The following is a 14,084-nucleotide window of genomic DNA, read 5'->3' on the forward strand; positions in this document are numbered from 1 at the left end:
ACTTCTTTCTTTCAGACTCGAAGAGAGCCAGAGGCAAAGATAAATTCTGGTTTTCTGTCACAAGAATAGGCTGACTACATGCTAGTAAGTTCTGTCATTTTAGTCCACTGAGCAATATTAATTTCTGCAGTAATATATGGCTTGGTTTGGCCTTTGGGTTGCAAAGTATTTGATTACACCTTAAGTCTTGCCAATTTATTAAACTAGCATAAAAAAGTAATCATTTATCTATTCAAATACTAAGGGGGGGATGTATTTATGTAAACTAGACCTGTGACCTTTTCAGTGTAAATATACAGAGAAACTTTTTAAAGTGAGCTTTGAAAGTTTTCTCAAAGATCTCTTGACATACTTAGAATAAAGCACAAGTATATATCTTCAGATCCCAAAAGATAGGTCTTGCTACACTGAATTACACTGCTTGTAATTTTGGTTCACCTGGATGTAGCCTTGAGATTATACCTTGAGGAGCCAGTCCTAGCTGAGGTACCATAGGAGCCAAAAACCCACAACATAAATGTATGTCTGCGCTGTGTTTTCTTAGGAGCTTTCAAGTTCTAAAGAGCATCACTTGACAGTAAAGACAGCTTGCCAACATGTCAGTGTTCAAAATATTTTGGGCTTTATAAGTCATGACAGTTGATAAAACTTTACCTGTAAACAAAACCTGGAGCGCTATTCAGAGGAGAACCTTAATATTTTTTACACAGCACAACACAAAATTAGTTGCTGTTATTTTAAATTAGATGATGCTTTAAAATAGTCTTCAGGATCATTTACAGCAGAAGCACATATCCATTTTGGAATTGGCCAAACTATGAGTCATGGCAAAAGCAGTCCCCTTGCCCACATTAAATTCTGGCTGCCTGTCAGCTAAGTGTCAGCTCTTCTCTATAAACACCCTTGTCCCTGTGTAGCTGTTTAATAGCTATGTGCAAATGAAGCCCAATGTCCATACTGGGGTCCTAAAGTTGATTTTTTCTGAGCTTATTTTCTCAAACTCACAGTTTTTGACAATCAGATATTTATTTATTCACTACATTTGCAACAGTTTACTAGAAAAGCATAAAAAAATTACTAATTATAAATGTACACATTACATTAAAGTGCATTAACAAGAAACAAAATGTCATCTCGCACAAAATTAATTGCTTCCCATAATCCTAATTCCCATAATCCTATAGAAGAGTGTGGCAAAGAGACACAGACACACTACACAAGTCAATACTTACATGTTGTAACATGTAAGAGTTTGCATTGTGAAATTCTTCCTTTTATAATTGTCTACCAAACGAAACATTTTCTTTGGGATGTACCAATGGTGCATATATGAATTTTGCTTTTTCGTTTTGAAGATTGGTTGCTTGATATGGGGAATGTTCTAATTTATTTTTAAAGAATGATTCTACATTGCCTAATACCCATTTGTGTAGATGGAATTTAATTTTAGCACAAAATCTCTCCAGTCCTTTACACCATACCTTCATACCATCCATCTCAAGTCTTAACTTTAGGGAACTGGCTTATCTTGAAACATAGCTGCATCACTTTAAGACTTCTAGTTCTGCTGAGATCTTCTAGGCTCCAAATGGGTACAAAATATTGAATTTAGAATTTTCAAAAAAGCAACTGATCTTTGTAAAGGAGGAAGAAAATAATTTTAACTCTGCTCATTGTCTCATAAATGGGCAAATTGTCTGTAATCTACTCCTGCAGGTATTTTGCATGTTTACGTATATACTTTTATTTTTATATATATATATATGTATGTATGTATGTATGTATATACACACATATGTACATATGTATGTGCAAACACATGTATTCTTTTTTATATAGTCTCTGTGTATTACTGGCATTTATACACATTTCATCTCCTTGCATCAGGCCCTTACTTTCCTAAGACCCATTACATAATCAATCATACAATACTTTAACAATAAGTCCTATAGTACACAATTTATAGGATGTGTGAAGATCCAAAATGCTTTAAAAATTTTGCTAGCCTGCAGGGTAAAAGACTATTCACTACTTTCAGAGAAAGAATCTTTGAAAACTGTTTTGGTTTTTTGATTGTTTACTTTCCAGACTTCTTAGATATATTCATGATCTGTGTGTCAAAAGAAATTATATATGTTTCAATAGTGTATGATGTAGGAGTAAACTATTATCTTCGGATGCTTCGCAATTTGGTTCCATAATTACCTACATTCCCTTCCTTTTCCTTTACCTTTTTCAAATCACAAAATTTTAATCAGGTGAAGTTGAACAAAGGCTTATCTGGGTAGATGTTGCATGAAACTATTCTGCCTGTGACCCTAAACAATCAATGTCTCCTTAGCAATGCTTTATGGCTTCGATGTATACATCCTCAAAATATATGGATGAGCACATCTCACAGACTGCTCTTAAGGGCATCTCAGTGGTATTGAGATTAAAGAAATACAGTAGCAAAGTATCTGGAAGAATTTTAAATCAATTCCTTGCTTTTAAATATAAAAAGTACTTTTTTTAAATATTTATCAATCTATTTAAATATTTACAATAAGCAGAGTTAAATTAAAAAGAACCCTGGCTGGACAGTGCTGGGAACCTAAGGACTAGATGCTTGTGGGGTTTAGTTTTGGTTGGTTTTAATTTTTTAAGACACTGGGGTGGAAGGAGAGAGATCTATAAAACAGGAGATGTATTGACATGGCCGCAAAGGGTTATTGGAGCAGTTGGGTACATGCTTCAGCACAGTGTAGTATAGTGACCAGCAGGTGTTCAGCCTGGGGATCTGGCATGGAGGTTTCCTTCCCATCAGTTTAACAAGTCTCTTTCCAAGAAGATAAAGGCAGCTGAACAGAAAGAGGACTGGAGGGCTAGCACACACTTTGGTGTTACCTTGAGTGGAACAGAATGGGAGCAAGGAGCTTAACTGGCTCTAGAACTCTGAAGTACTCTCAAGCCTGCCGCTTTGAATGTTGCTAGGAGAGCTACATTAGGAGTTTCTCACCTTTGTATTGATGCTTCTTACAATTAATTAAAATGATAAAAGATTTTACACTGCTAATATGGTTTTTTAAACTGCTTAGTGAATTAAATTCTAACCCTTTTTTTCCTCACAGTCAATGAAGGAGTCCTTTGATTTGACCACTGTCATTCAGTAAGCATCTCCTACTGTCATAAATACTGCAAACCATTGGTAGGCCCGTGCTGAAAACAACACAAGAGCATTGCCAGTCCCCGTCAGAGTGATTGATCTTTGAGTGGAAGAAAATAACTTGTATAGGCAAATGAGGCCTTTCTGTGAACACCAGTTTTTCTTAAAAGATTATTTATGGTTTCTTGTTGAACCGTGTCTCCTTGTCTTCCTAACTTATTTTTCTGTCTCAAATCACATAAAATTACAACATAAAACTTTTTCCAGCTTAACTGTAAAAGTATTATGTATGGAAAATGCAACATTGTCTGGAAAGTCAGTATAATAAGCACAAATTTCATTCTGTGATAACTGCATAGCATTATCTAGCAAAGAAATCCAGTGATCAAAGCACACAGTAAGACAAAAATGGCTATTTGAGAATCTGAATTCACCTTTGGAAAGGTTTTTAGTTTCTGCTTTTTGAAACAACAAGGAACTCCGATCTGAAAGCTGTATCAGGCTTTCATGTATCATCTGAAGCAGCCTCCAAGGATATAATAAATTACTCTGTGGATTCTGTTTTTCTCTTGCCTTCTGGAGTTATCAGTGTTGCGTTTCAAGTACCAATTTAGTCTTTAGCAAACTGGAGCTAAGTTCGGTAAGTAAGCTGTTACAACTGGGAAATATCATTCACTACCATTGCTGCCACTAAATTAATAAGACTTTAAAATAATGCACTACATAGGATGTAAAACCAGTTTATTCTATGTAGCATCCATTGCTTTTAAAAGTTATATTTCTAACTTTCCGATTTCTGTGCAAGGTTGTCCTAGCAATGCAAAACCATTTTGAAGAAACTTCCAAAATGGAAGTTGGTATCATTCATTAGAGAATGGTTCATGGTTTTGGCACTTTGTTTCCGTTAAAAATTTTAAGTGGCTACTGAGTTTTAAGGGATTAGGATCTTTCAATTTTCAGTTATTAAGCAGAACAATTCTGGCACCTGAAAGCCAATATTCCTTTGCTACTACTAAGAAAATGGAATCTGTTACATTTAGTCTGTTTTGAAGATTGTTACTGCAGTTACAAAACCTATTCAGTTTTTTATAAGCAGATTTGAGAGATGAGATGCAGTAGCATGATTTTATATTTTAAAAAATTACATTTCTTGAGTGATTTTGGGTGTAAAAAACATACAATGCCTTTCTTTAGCCTTCCTTTTCTATTCAGTACTATGCCATCATAAAAATGATGAACAGTTCTATTATGTTTCCTCAAACAGCAAGAATGGCACTTTGAACTTCCATAGATTAAGCTGGGGGGTAGGGAAGTGGGATAAATGGGGTAGGAAAAAACCTCAATACTAAACATGTTAAAACCTTCCCATGATGCTAACATTGCATTTTATGGATGACTAACATGTTTCAAAGTGGTTCAGTCTCTTCCCATAGTCTACCCACTCTGTAGGTCATCTGGAAACTTGCACCATCATTTCTTTTGTATGCAAAATGGACACTTTTTCAGAATATTCTACTGATCATCTTGCCCATGTTACTTGTAATATTTTTCAATGCTTTAGGGAAATTTTACTGAAAACAGTGTATGGAATTGTGGACTAATTTTGTTTCCTCAAGGTCTGTCAGGATCCATTCTGCTTTTTATTTTTTTTTTTAGTACTATCTCAGAATACCACTCATGTGATCTGCTGAGGACACTGTCTGTAATGTGCCTTTCCAAAACCAGGATTTCCAGATGATAATTGCAAAGGTTACAGATTTAGGCAGAAATGCATTTACATAAATCAAAGTTACAGATATTATCAAAATTAAATTAGGGCTGAGCCAATTAATCTAAAAAAAATCTGAAAAGGTAAGAACTTCTAAAACCTAATGGAGACCTTTAAGTTCCTGAGATTTTTATCCATCTCAAACTCTTTTCCCTTCACAGAGAACGTAGGGAAATTATATTTAGCCACACCACACAGCAATTTCATCAATATTGTCTGAAAACATACATATAATTCCACTTTTCTGAAAATATGCTTTTCCTGTATCTTTCAAGTGAGCAGTTTCTGGTGATGCATAGCAAGAGCCTACTTGTGTTCATAAAAGCTTTTTTAGTTTACATAAAATATATAACCACAATGTTCCACCTTTTACCAATAAAGCTATATTTCCAGTAAGCTGTTGTCCAGCTAATCAGCTTCCAAAGAGACCTGATGAGCTGACTAGCCCCAATTTACTAAAACAGATGGCCCAGCCCTAAACTATTTCTGTTTCTAAAATAAATAGCATTGAAAATCTTTCTTTTCTAAAGACTTCTCAGTTCCTTGTTATGCTCATACACATGTTTCTGGGTTAGTTACAACTTCGCCGTTTTTTTCAGGCTCATCTTTCAGAAACTGCTCCACTTCAATAGAGTCCACTTTGGCATCTTCAGGAGTTTTGTTTTCACATTTGTTTAATTCCTCTCTTTCTGCTGCTTCTTCTTTTGTATGTGGTTCTTCTGATTTTTTCTTAATGCAGAAGAAATTTCCCAAGGCCAATACAAGGGCTGAGGTGGTAACTTCAATTCCAGCAATAATGAAAACAAACATGTACCTCCCCGTTGCATCCAGGAGTTTTCCTGAAAAAGGCAACATTCCAGGTAATTAACAAAAGTGATTATCTTGCAGTGAATATTTTTCTGATTTTTAAAGCATTTTGACTCTTCTGTCTAGAATCACCATGACTACCTAACCATTTTTTTTAAATAGGATTAAAACAAGTTTATAACAAAATATTTCTCAATTAGTTCAGTTTAACAGTCACTGACGCTACATGACATACCAAAACACAGTCTGCTGCACACAGAGGCATGCAGTTTCATCTGAAATAAAACCAGCCTCGCCTTCAGATGCGAAAGATCAAACACATGCTTTGTATTTCAGATAAAAATGTGTGCATCCGTGGATGGTATCTGTGTCATCTGTATCATGATCTGATCATCATTATCCTCTTGCTCCCAATTTCATTTACCTTTCTACACGGGTAGCGGACTGCCTGCTTAAAATAGAAATGTTAATCAATAGTCAGTCTGGAGTAACTGACTGATTCTGACACTGGTAAAGGTAAATTTTTACAGGATTCGGTGGATGTGAAAGAACAGGTGGGAGGATATGAAGGAAGTGCCTCTCCAAACTTAAAGATTGGAGGAAATAGTGCATAATACTGGTTTTCCCATGAAGGGGGTTCTGTTAAAATAAAATACTTGATGTTTTTACTGTCTGGTATAAACAGTAAACATTCTATGGCAGTGACCTGGTGGGTTTTGGGAGGGAAAGTGTGTTTCAGTTCAGGGTCTGTAAAATGTATGTTCTTTGATTAGTAATTAATTTGTGTTTTGACTTCAAACTAATGAATTTTACTATTTTGTCATGTCTCCTTATTCTTGGGTTGTAAGACGTGCAATAGAAGCACTCCACCTTCCTTAAATCGGTCCAGTTTTATAGGTCTCCTTGTAAGATTTTTTTTTCTTCCTTCAGATGTTTTCTCTCTTCCTCCAAATCTGCCGTGGATATAGAGAATGTATCCTAATATTTCCCAAAGAAAATTGACAGGTTTCATATTCTGAATCCCAGTCAGCTATCTACCAATAAGAAGTTCAGTGCAGGGTTTCAGAAAGAAATAGCAGCATCTCGAGATGGCAATTTAACCAATCCTGAAATAGACCCAAGAAGGAAAAGGTTTATTCCATCCCTTCTTGGAGTATTTCAGAGTGTAACTGCAGAAAGCCTTTGAAATATGTGCAACACTAGCACAATCTGCATTTCTCAAGTGACTCACGTCTTTTTCTCAGCTCCCTTATATTTTGTGTAAATGAATGCAATGCACACAATTTTAAATTCTGAGCTAAATGGCATACTTGCCTGCTGATGGTGGGCCAATCAGAACAGCCATAGCTTCTGCCAGGAGCACTAAACCGATAGCGCTGGAAAACTTCTGCGTACCAACGATAGCCATGAGAACTTCAAACTGAAGAGCACCTACCATTCCATAAGAAATGCCAAAGAAAATGCAAAAGACCACCAGTCCACCATAATCAACAGACATAGAGCCCATGAGATCTGTAAAACCATTAAAAATCATAGCAAAACTGAACAGGTAGACACAGCGTGGTCTAACCCATTTAAGACCAGCTACCATTCCACAGATTGGGCGAGCAAAGATATCAATAAATCCCAGAATAGTCAGAAGAAAAGCTGCTTTGGTATCTTGATACCCTAAATCCTTGGCATAACTCACAACAAACACTGGGGGAACAAAGAGGCCAAGCACCATGATAGATGCTGCTAGTGTATAGATTACAAAACCACTGTCTTTAAACACACTGAAATCCAGAAGTTTCTTCTTCACTTTCTTCTCAGCTGGCTCTTTGGTAGCTTCAGCCTTTTTGGGTGGCTCCAAAGGTCTCATTAGTGCTCCGCATACACAGCAGTTGAGCAGCATCCCGCCCAGGATAAGGAATCCTCCTCTCCAACCATACTCATGCTGTAATATCTGCCCCAACGGTGAGAGAGCGCAAAGAAACACTGGACTCCCAGCAGCAGATAGCCCATTGGCTAAGGGCCGGCGTTTGTCAAAGTAACGGTTTAACATGATGAGTGAAGGCTGAAAGTTTAGTGCCAAACCCAAACCTGTAGTAGAGGGTACATAAAAATTAATACCGGCCTACAATATCATTGTTAAAGATATTCTAATTACAGTTTTTCTGACTCATGACTTAAGAGAAAATAGTTTTATTCCAAATGGACAAAAGAATCCTAAGATAACACAAAGTATTTTACCCCCATAGTATTATTGTACTTTATGATTACACTTCACGCTAATAACAAAAATAAATGACCTTTTAATTCCACATTTATCTGCCATCTTTATAAAAGCCCAGTTGGGTAATCCTTATGCTTCGGGTATTTTTCACTTAAACAAAACTTCAGCCTAAAGCTAAGACATAAGTGAACTCATTTTCAGCATAGTACTTACCAGTAATCACACCTGCAGTTAGATATATCTGAACGATGCTTGTGCAGAAGGAAGCTATCACCATCCCCATTGAAGCAAAAAGGCCACCCACAAGCATGACAGGGCGACAACCAAAGCGATTGACACATACGCTACAAAGTGGACCTAGGCAAGAAAAGCAAATTACGGTTGCTACAATAAACCAACTATTACACCTGATTTTCTGATACTTTGTATTTCTTTGGTAGACTTCAAAGTGCAAAGTTCATAGCAGGAATCAATGATCTTGAAGGTCTAAGGTCTTTCCAATTTCAGTGATTCTGACTTGTTTTGTACTTTGTCCATAAAGTTAGGCCAATCAGGAAAAAATGTCCTTTCCTCTGTAGTCAAATACGTCAATATTTTTTGTCTTCATAGTGCCTTGTGATTTTTCTTTTTCATCATCTTTAGCAATTACTGACTTACAAAGTCATAATTTTAAATAAACTGGATGGGCTTAAAAAATCCTCTGATTTATGTGACTAATAGTAATTCTTCCTTGGAATGCCTTATTTGCACACAAGTAATGATATGCAGTCATGATACAGATGTAAACAGCTGTAAGATTTACAAACTTAATTGTATAACACAATACTGTTTCAAAACCAGATAACTACTCACCTGTTCCATAAAGCATGGCCAACAGAATGGAGGAAATCCATGCAGTGTCACTATATCCAATGCCAAATTCCCGGATAAGTTCTTTAAAGAAGACACTGACTGCCTTAGGAAAGGCATAGGAGAATCCTGTGATGATAAAACAGCCAAAAAGGACAGCCCAGCCCCAGCCTCCATCAGGGGCTTTAACACCTGAAGGACCATCATCAGCTACTACAGCTCCCATGATGAAGAAGCTTGTGTGTTCCCTAAGAAACAAAAAGCAATTAGTACCTCTAAAATTGCACTACCATTTAAACTAAGGCATGGAATTACTTTAGAAAAACAGTCTTGTAAATGCAGTGCAATTTTAACTATTTCTTGTTTAAGTTTTTACAAAACTTGCAAAAGTACGTGAAAATGAGATGCACACAACTGAGTTTTAAATGAATGGCCCTGCACAGCTCTCAAAGTCAGAGCTGGATTTAATCCAAAGGACTGCTTCATCAAAAAACTGAAGCCATAACAGCATTTCAGGGGTGTATCTGACTTTCGCAAATATGTAATAATTGCTGCATTAAAGTCTGCAGGATTTTTTATATAAGACCTTTTTACGTGAAGCTCCTGGCCTTATTCACTTAGGAGACCTGTTGCATCACAAGGGCTCTGTGAAATGGTGGACTAATCACCCAGATTTTTTATTCCCCACTGAGGGCAGCTGTACAGCCCTGATACACTGTTATCTTGAAAAGATAGAAAGATCCCCTTGAGATGATGATGAGCTATCATTTTTCACACATCAAGTTCGAATGCTAAACTGCAATGAAAATCCCCAAGAGCCATTTTTGTGGATGCTGGGAGTTAGTAACTGAAGCAATGCTCAGTACAAGTGCCTGCCTGAAGCAAATACTTCCCATTGTTGTTACTACATGATCAGTAAGAAAAAGTAATATTTGATGAATCTCGTCTCAAATGTATAAAGAACAGGAATAAGATGTAAAATTGAAGCACTTCAGGGAGTATCGTCACTCACGCTACTTCCAAGTTGTCCAAATATTTCATTTGAAGTGGAGGTTTAAAATACTGGGGGGAGGGTTGGGCTGTTTTCCTTCATTTCCATGGGCATCCTTTGTTGAAAAATAGCAACTGGCAATCTCTCCAGACTGCTTATACAGTGCTGGGTGGGGACATTCAGTGCCTTACAGCATTCGCCTCTGTGCACAGGCTAGGACCGTCTCCTTTACTGCGTCTACAGCAAAGTTGTTATGAGGGTAGCCTCTGCAGACCTAACAGGGCTGAACCCCGATAGCAAACTACACCCATGCCATATAAAGCAGCGAGTGGCTTTGAGAAGAAACACCGTTAAGAACTATTTGGCAGCACGCTTGTTCCTTCCAGAAGAGAACTGTCCAAGATTTTCAGCGGGAGAGAAGTCAACTCGGCACGTGGCGCAGCGAGCCTGGTGCAGCCGCGGTTCGGAGGAAGAGCCAGCTCCCCCAGCCGCACGCACTGAGACGTGCGGGACGTGACTCCCGGGCCGGGGGCGGGCACTGCCCGCCAGTTGCGCGCGCGGCCCGGGCGGAGCCGGGGCCGCACCCCCGCCCAGCGCTCGCAACCGCCGTTGCCGGAGCCCGGTGCTCCCACAGGAGAGGGAAACATCCTCCTTCCTGGCCGTTCTTGAGCTCTTCCATGCCCAGCAGAGCAAGTCAGTCTGTAAGAGACACATTCTTTTGCACCTGCCTTACGGAGCTTACTATCTTTGCCATGAGGACCAGTCTCTAAAACGGTTTTATGTTTTGCTGTGATGAAAGAGGTAGACCTGCTGATGTGAGGCAACCTGGCCTACTTTCCAGCATTTCATAAAAATAGGTCTACAGGGGAACACACAGTAATATCCATTTACTCTTTACATCACATCTACTACCACATTTGGCTAAAAATCACCATAAGCCAGCACACCAGATCTTCAGGCACCATCCTTTCAAGAGTGGTTCACATTTGCACACATATGCCTCAAAAACAGCTCTCTTAAAGGGAAAGGCTGAGAGAATTCGGATGGTTCAGCATGCAGAAGAGGGTTCTCTGGGGAAGTCTTATTGCACCTTTCCAGTGTCTGAAGTGGCTGCAAGAAGGCTGGAGAGGGACTTGTTACAAGGTCATGCAGTGATTGAACAAGGGGGAATGGCTTCAAACTGACAGTAGGTTTAGACTGGGTATTAGGAAGAAATTCTTTAATCTGAGGGTGATGGGGCCCTGGTTGCCCAGAGAAGCTGTGGCTGTCTCACCCCTGAAAGAGTTCCAGGCCTGGTTAGACAGGGTTTGGAGCAGTGTGGCCTGATGGAAGGTGTTCGTGCCCACAGCAGCGGGTTGGAATGAGATTAAGGCTTCTTCCAACCCAAACTACTCTGTGATTCTACAATCAATGTTATTCATCTGGTTTTGTCCATTGGTTGTTCATGTTAACACATCAAAATAAAAAGACTATTAACCAGAACTAAATGAACCCTGTCTCCATAAACACAGCAAGAATGCACTTCATCCTGTTGTGGTGTACCTTACTAGGCTGGGACTGCGTTCACCTCCTTAAGAGGTGAATAAGAAATAATAAGGAAGTAGTGCAGAGGTTCCTTTGCAAAATATATAAACGAGGGGTGCCACCTTTAGAAAAGGCAGGCTTGTGGTTGATCTGCACTGGCAAAATTTTTACTTAGGATTTCGCTACAGTGCTGGGATGCCATCAAAGCCTGGTAAGATAGAAGGCTACTGCCTAACTATTGCAACAGCTTGTTTTGCTTTCTGCTTTTGCCAGCTCAGCCCTATTTAGAGGCAAAGGATTACATTTAACTGGCTGCAGCTCAGTTTCATATCTCCACAACAGACATAACAGTATTGTCAGTATTTATGCCAGATTCCTTCTATCATGAATGGGTTCTTGCTTTGGTAATGTGCAAAACAAAGGTAGCATGTGGGGTTTCATCTTCCTGATATTTTCTTCTTGTTGTCATGGAAACTAATATAGACTCAGTTAGGAGGAAATATTAGGTAGCATTGTGGGTGGTGTGATGGTGTGGTTTCTGGGATGATGTATTATAAAAAGGAGCAGCTAGAAAAGGCAAGAATCTATTATTTGTGTTTAGCCACTACTCTTATTGGCAACATAGCTGTACTTCATGGTCAGCAGTATGGGTAGGAAGGACATTTATGAGCATGTACACTGACTTATACAGCTTGAGAACTTCATGTTCTCAAGAACAATTAATTTCAGGAATTTTCAGAATAATTAATTTATTCTAACTACAGCTGAAATCTACACAACCTTGACTTTCTATGATACAAATAAGAGATTGTTATCAAAAATAGAACATAAGCTTCCAAGTAGGGAACCCAGTTCAGCCTAGACTTCAGTCTGGAGCCACACCCAGGTGAGAAATGTATAACTACAAAATAAGGAAGATGGTAAATGCTGAGTAATGTAGACATCCTCCTTCAGTTTTTCTTATCTGTGAACAAAGAAAATAATTTCTCTCTTCATAGGGTGTTGGGGGTATGAATATCTTGAAAAGCATACGCTGCTTAATGTTGTGTTAATAGGAATTATAAACCTCTTGTATTGGCCCAAAGGTATTAAAATCTAAGCAGACAAAACAAAATATGCATGCTATTCTTGATTTTAAGTGAGGATTCCTAAGACAAACCAACTCTACTGAAGTTTTCCAGGAAATGATTCCTGAAAAAAAGTTTTTATTTTAATACTCTCCAGACCCTTATGATAGCCCCCTACATATAGAACAACTATCCTTTGTATTGACATCACTGACATCTGCCTATTCAGCATGACTTTAACTCCTTCCTGTTTCTCTAAAGTACAAATGCATAAATCTTTAAATCAGATTTTATTACAACTCAGGTAACTCATAGTAGCCATTTAGATGGGCCACTGGTATAGCCCACTAGTGCATTTCCTGTGGCTTACCTGCTTAAATATTAGCCAGTAGAATTATATGTTCATTCCAAAGGCTGCTGCTAACTTCTGTTCCCTACAAAATCATTACCATATTTATCAATGCCTATTCTGACCTCCTGTACTCCCTGCAAGGCCCCACAGTGACTGCCACTGTCCCATTTTGGCCTCCTCCATTTCAAATGAGACAATTTTTCCAGATCTGCTGCCTTTCTTAAGGATTTGCCAGTTTTCCCCATTCTCTCATCTCCGTCTTAGAACTCCTAGGATAATTCTGTGCTGTCTGTAGCTGCAAGTGATGTTCCATACCAAATCTTGACTATTAATCATTCTCCAGTCCCCATTTAGCCTCAAAACAGCTGTTCACTGCTGCTGCACAGTGAGTAACATTCATCACAAGTTGTTAGCAGACCTCACTGACAGTAAATTCACACTGCAATTTTATGTGTAGCAGATAATGATAACCAGTTTAAATTGTATTATCTGGGTAAAGTGCTCTATAGGGAAAGTTGTGACTATTTATTTGCTTGTTCTATTTTATATCATGAAAAGTTGCAGAATCCCAACTTCACTTACGAACAACTTACAATTAATTTTCGTGCTTCATGAAAATTAATTTCAGCCCTGCAGCTATGATGACTTTGCAAAATGTTGAAGCTTTAGAAAAACATAAATGCTTGACAATTGCTTATAGTGACAAAGTGCCCTTATATTGTTTAGTATAAAACCAAAAAGTGACAGAGATAAAAACTAATTAAGGGTCTAGTCCTGCCACCAGCTGGGAATCTCTGCTTATTTTTGCAGACTATAATGGAACTACCTTAATATATAAAGTGCTTGCATGCACATGCACTGTATCTCAAGCTAGGTGAGCACATGTAGCTGAATATAGCAAGAAAAGATAATCTGGCTCAGAGGTAACTTTACACTTTGGACAGTGCAGTTTCATAATAGGGTGTCACACGTTGAGATATGTGAATTGCCACCTTCAGTCACAATTTAAAATGCCACCTTTTTATTTCTATAATATACCTTGAGTTATACTTCTGACTGAACCACAGAAGGTGTATTCTACTAATAGATTCTGATTTACATTTTAAAACGGCTGCCACACTGCTTCCTCTGAAATAAACACTGCAAAACCATACATGGCTTTACTCTGTGACATCCTAAATTGAAAGGTTTGCCCAAGAGGAGTGCATTTCCACTAGTGCTAACGGTCTGCGCCTGTGAGGAAGCTGAATTACTGAAATTCAACTCCACCTTTTTGTGCTTTTTGGTCTCTCCACAGAATTGCTTAGGAGGCAAACCGCAGACCCCTCCAGGTGGATTGCGACCAGCATCAAAACAAGACTCTTTC

At 38.3% G+C, this 14,084-nt stretch overlaps 1 protein-coding gene across 1 annotated transcript; it reads right to left on the reverse strand.

The window, feature by feature from the left end:
• Positions 1 to 1,007: 1,007 nt before the first annotated feature.
• Positions 1,008 to 10,147, reverse strand: SLC16A3 (solute carrier family 16 member 3). Its single transcript, XM_005429794.2, has 5 exons — positions 9,797 to 10,147; positions 8,788 to 9,032; positions 8,149 to 8,292; positions 7,035 to 7,802; positions 1,008 to 5,752 (listed from the first exon to the last, which is right to left on the reverse strand). The coding sequence occupies exons 1-5, from the start codon at positions 9,823 to 9,825 to the stop codon at positions 5,466 to 5,468; spliced, it is 1,473 nt and encodes a 490-aa protein (XP_005429851.2). The 5' UTR covers positions 9,826 to 10,147; the 3' UTR covers positions 1,008 to 5,465.
• Between the last annotated feature and the right edge of the window lie 3,937 nt (positions 10,148 to 14,084).

Source organism: Geospiza fortis, unplaced genomic scaffold, assembly GCF_000277835.1.
Source record: "Geospiza fortis unplaced genomic scaffold, GeoFor_1.0 scaffold261, whole genome shotgun sequence".
Taxonomy (NCBI): domain Eukaryota; kingdom Metazoa; phylum Chordata; class Aves; order Passeriformes; family Thraupidae; genus Geospiza; species Geospiza fortis.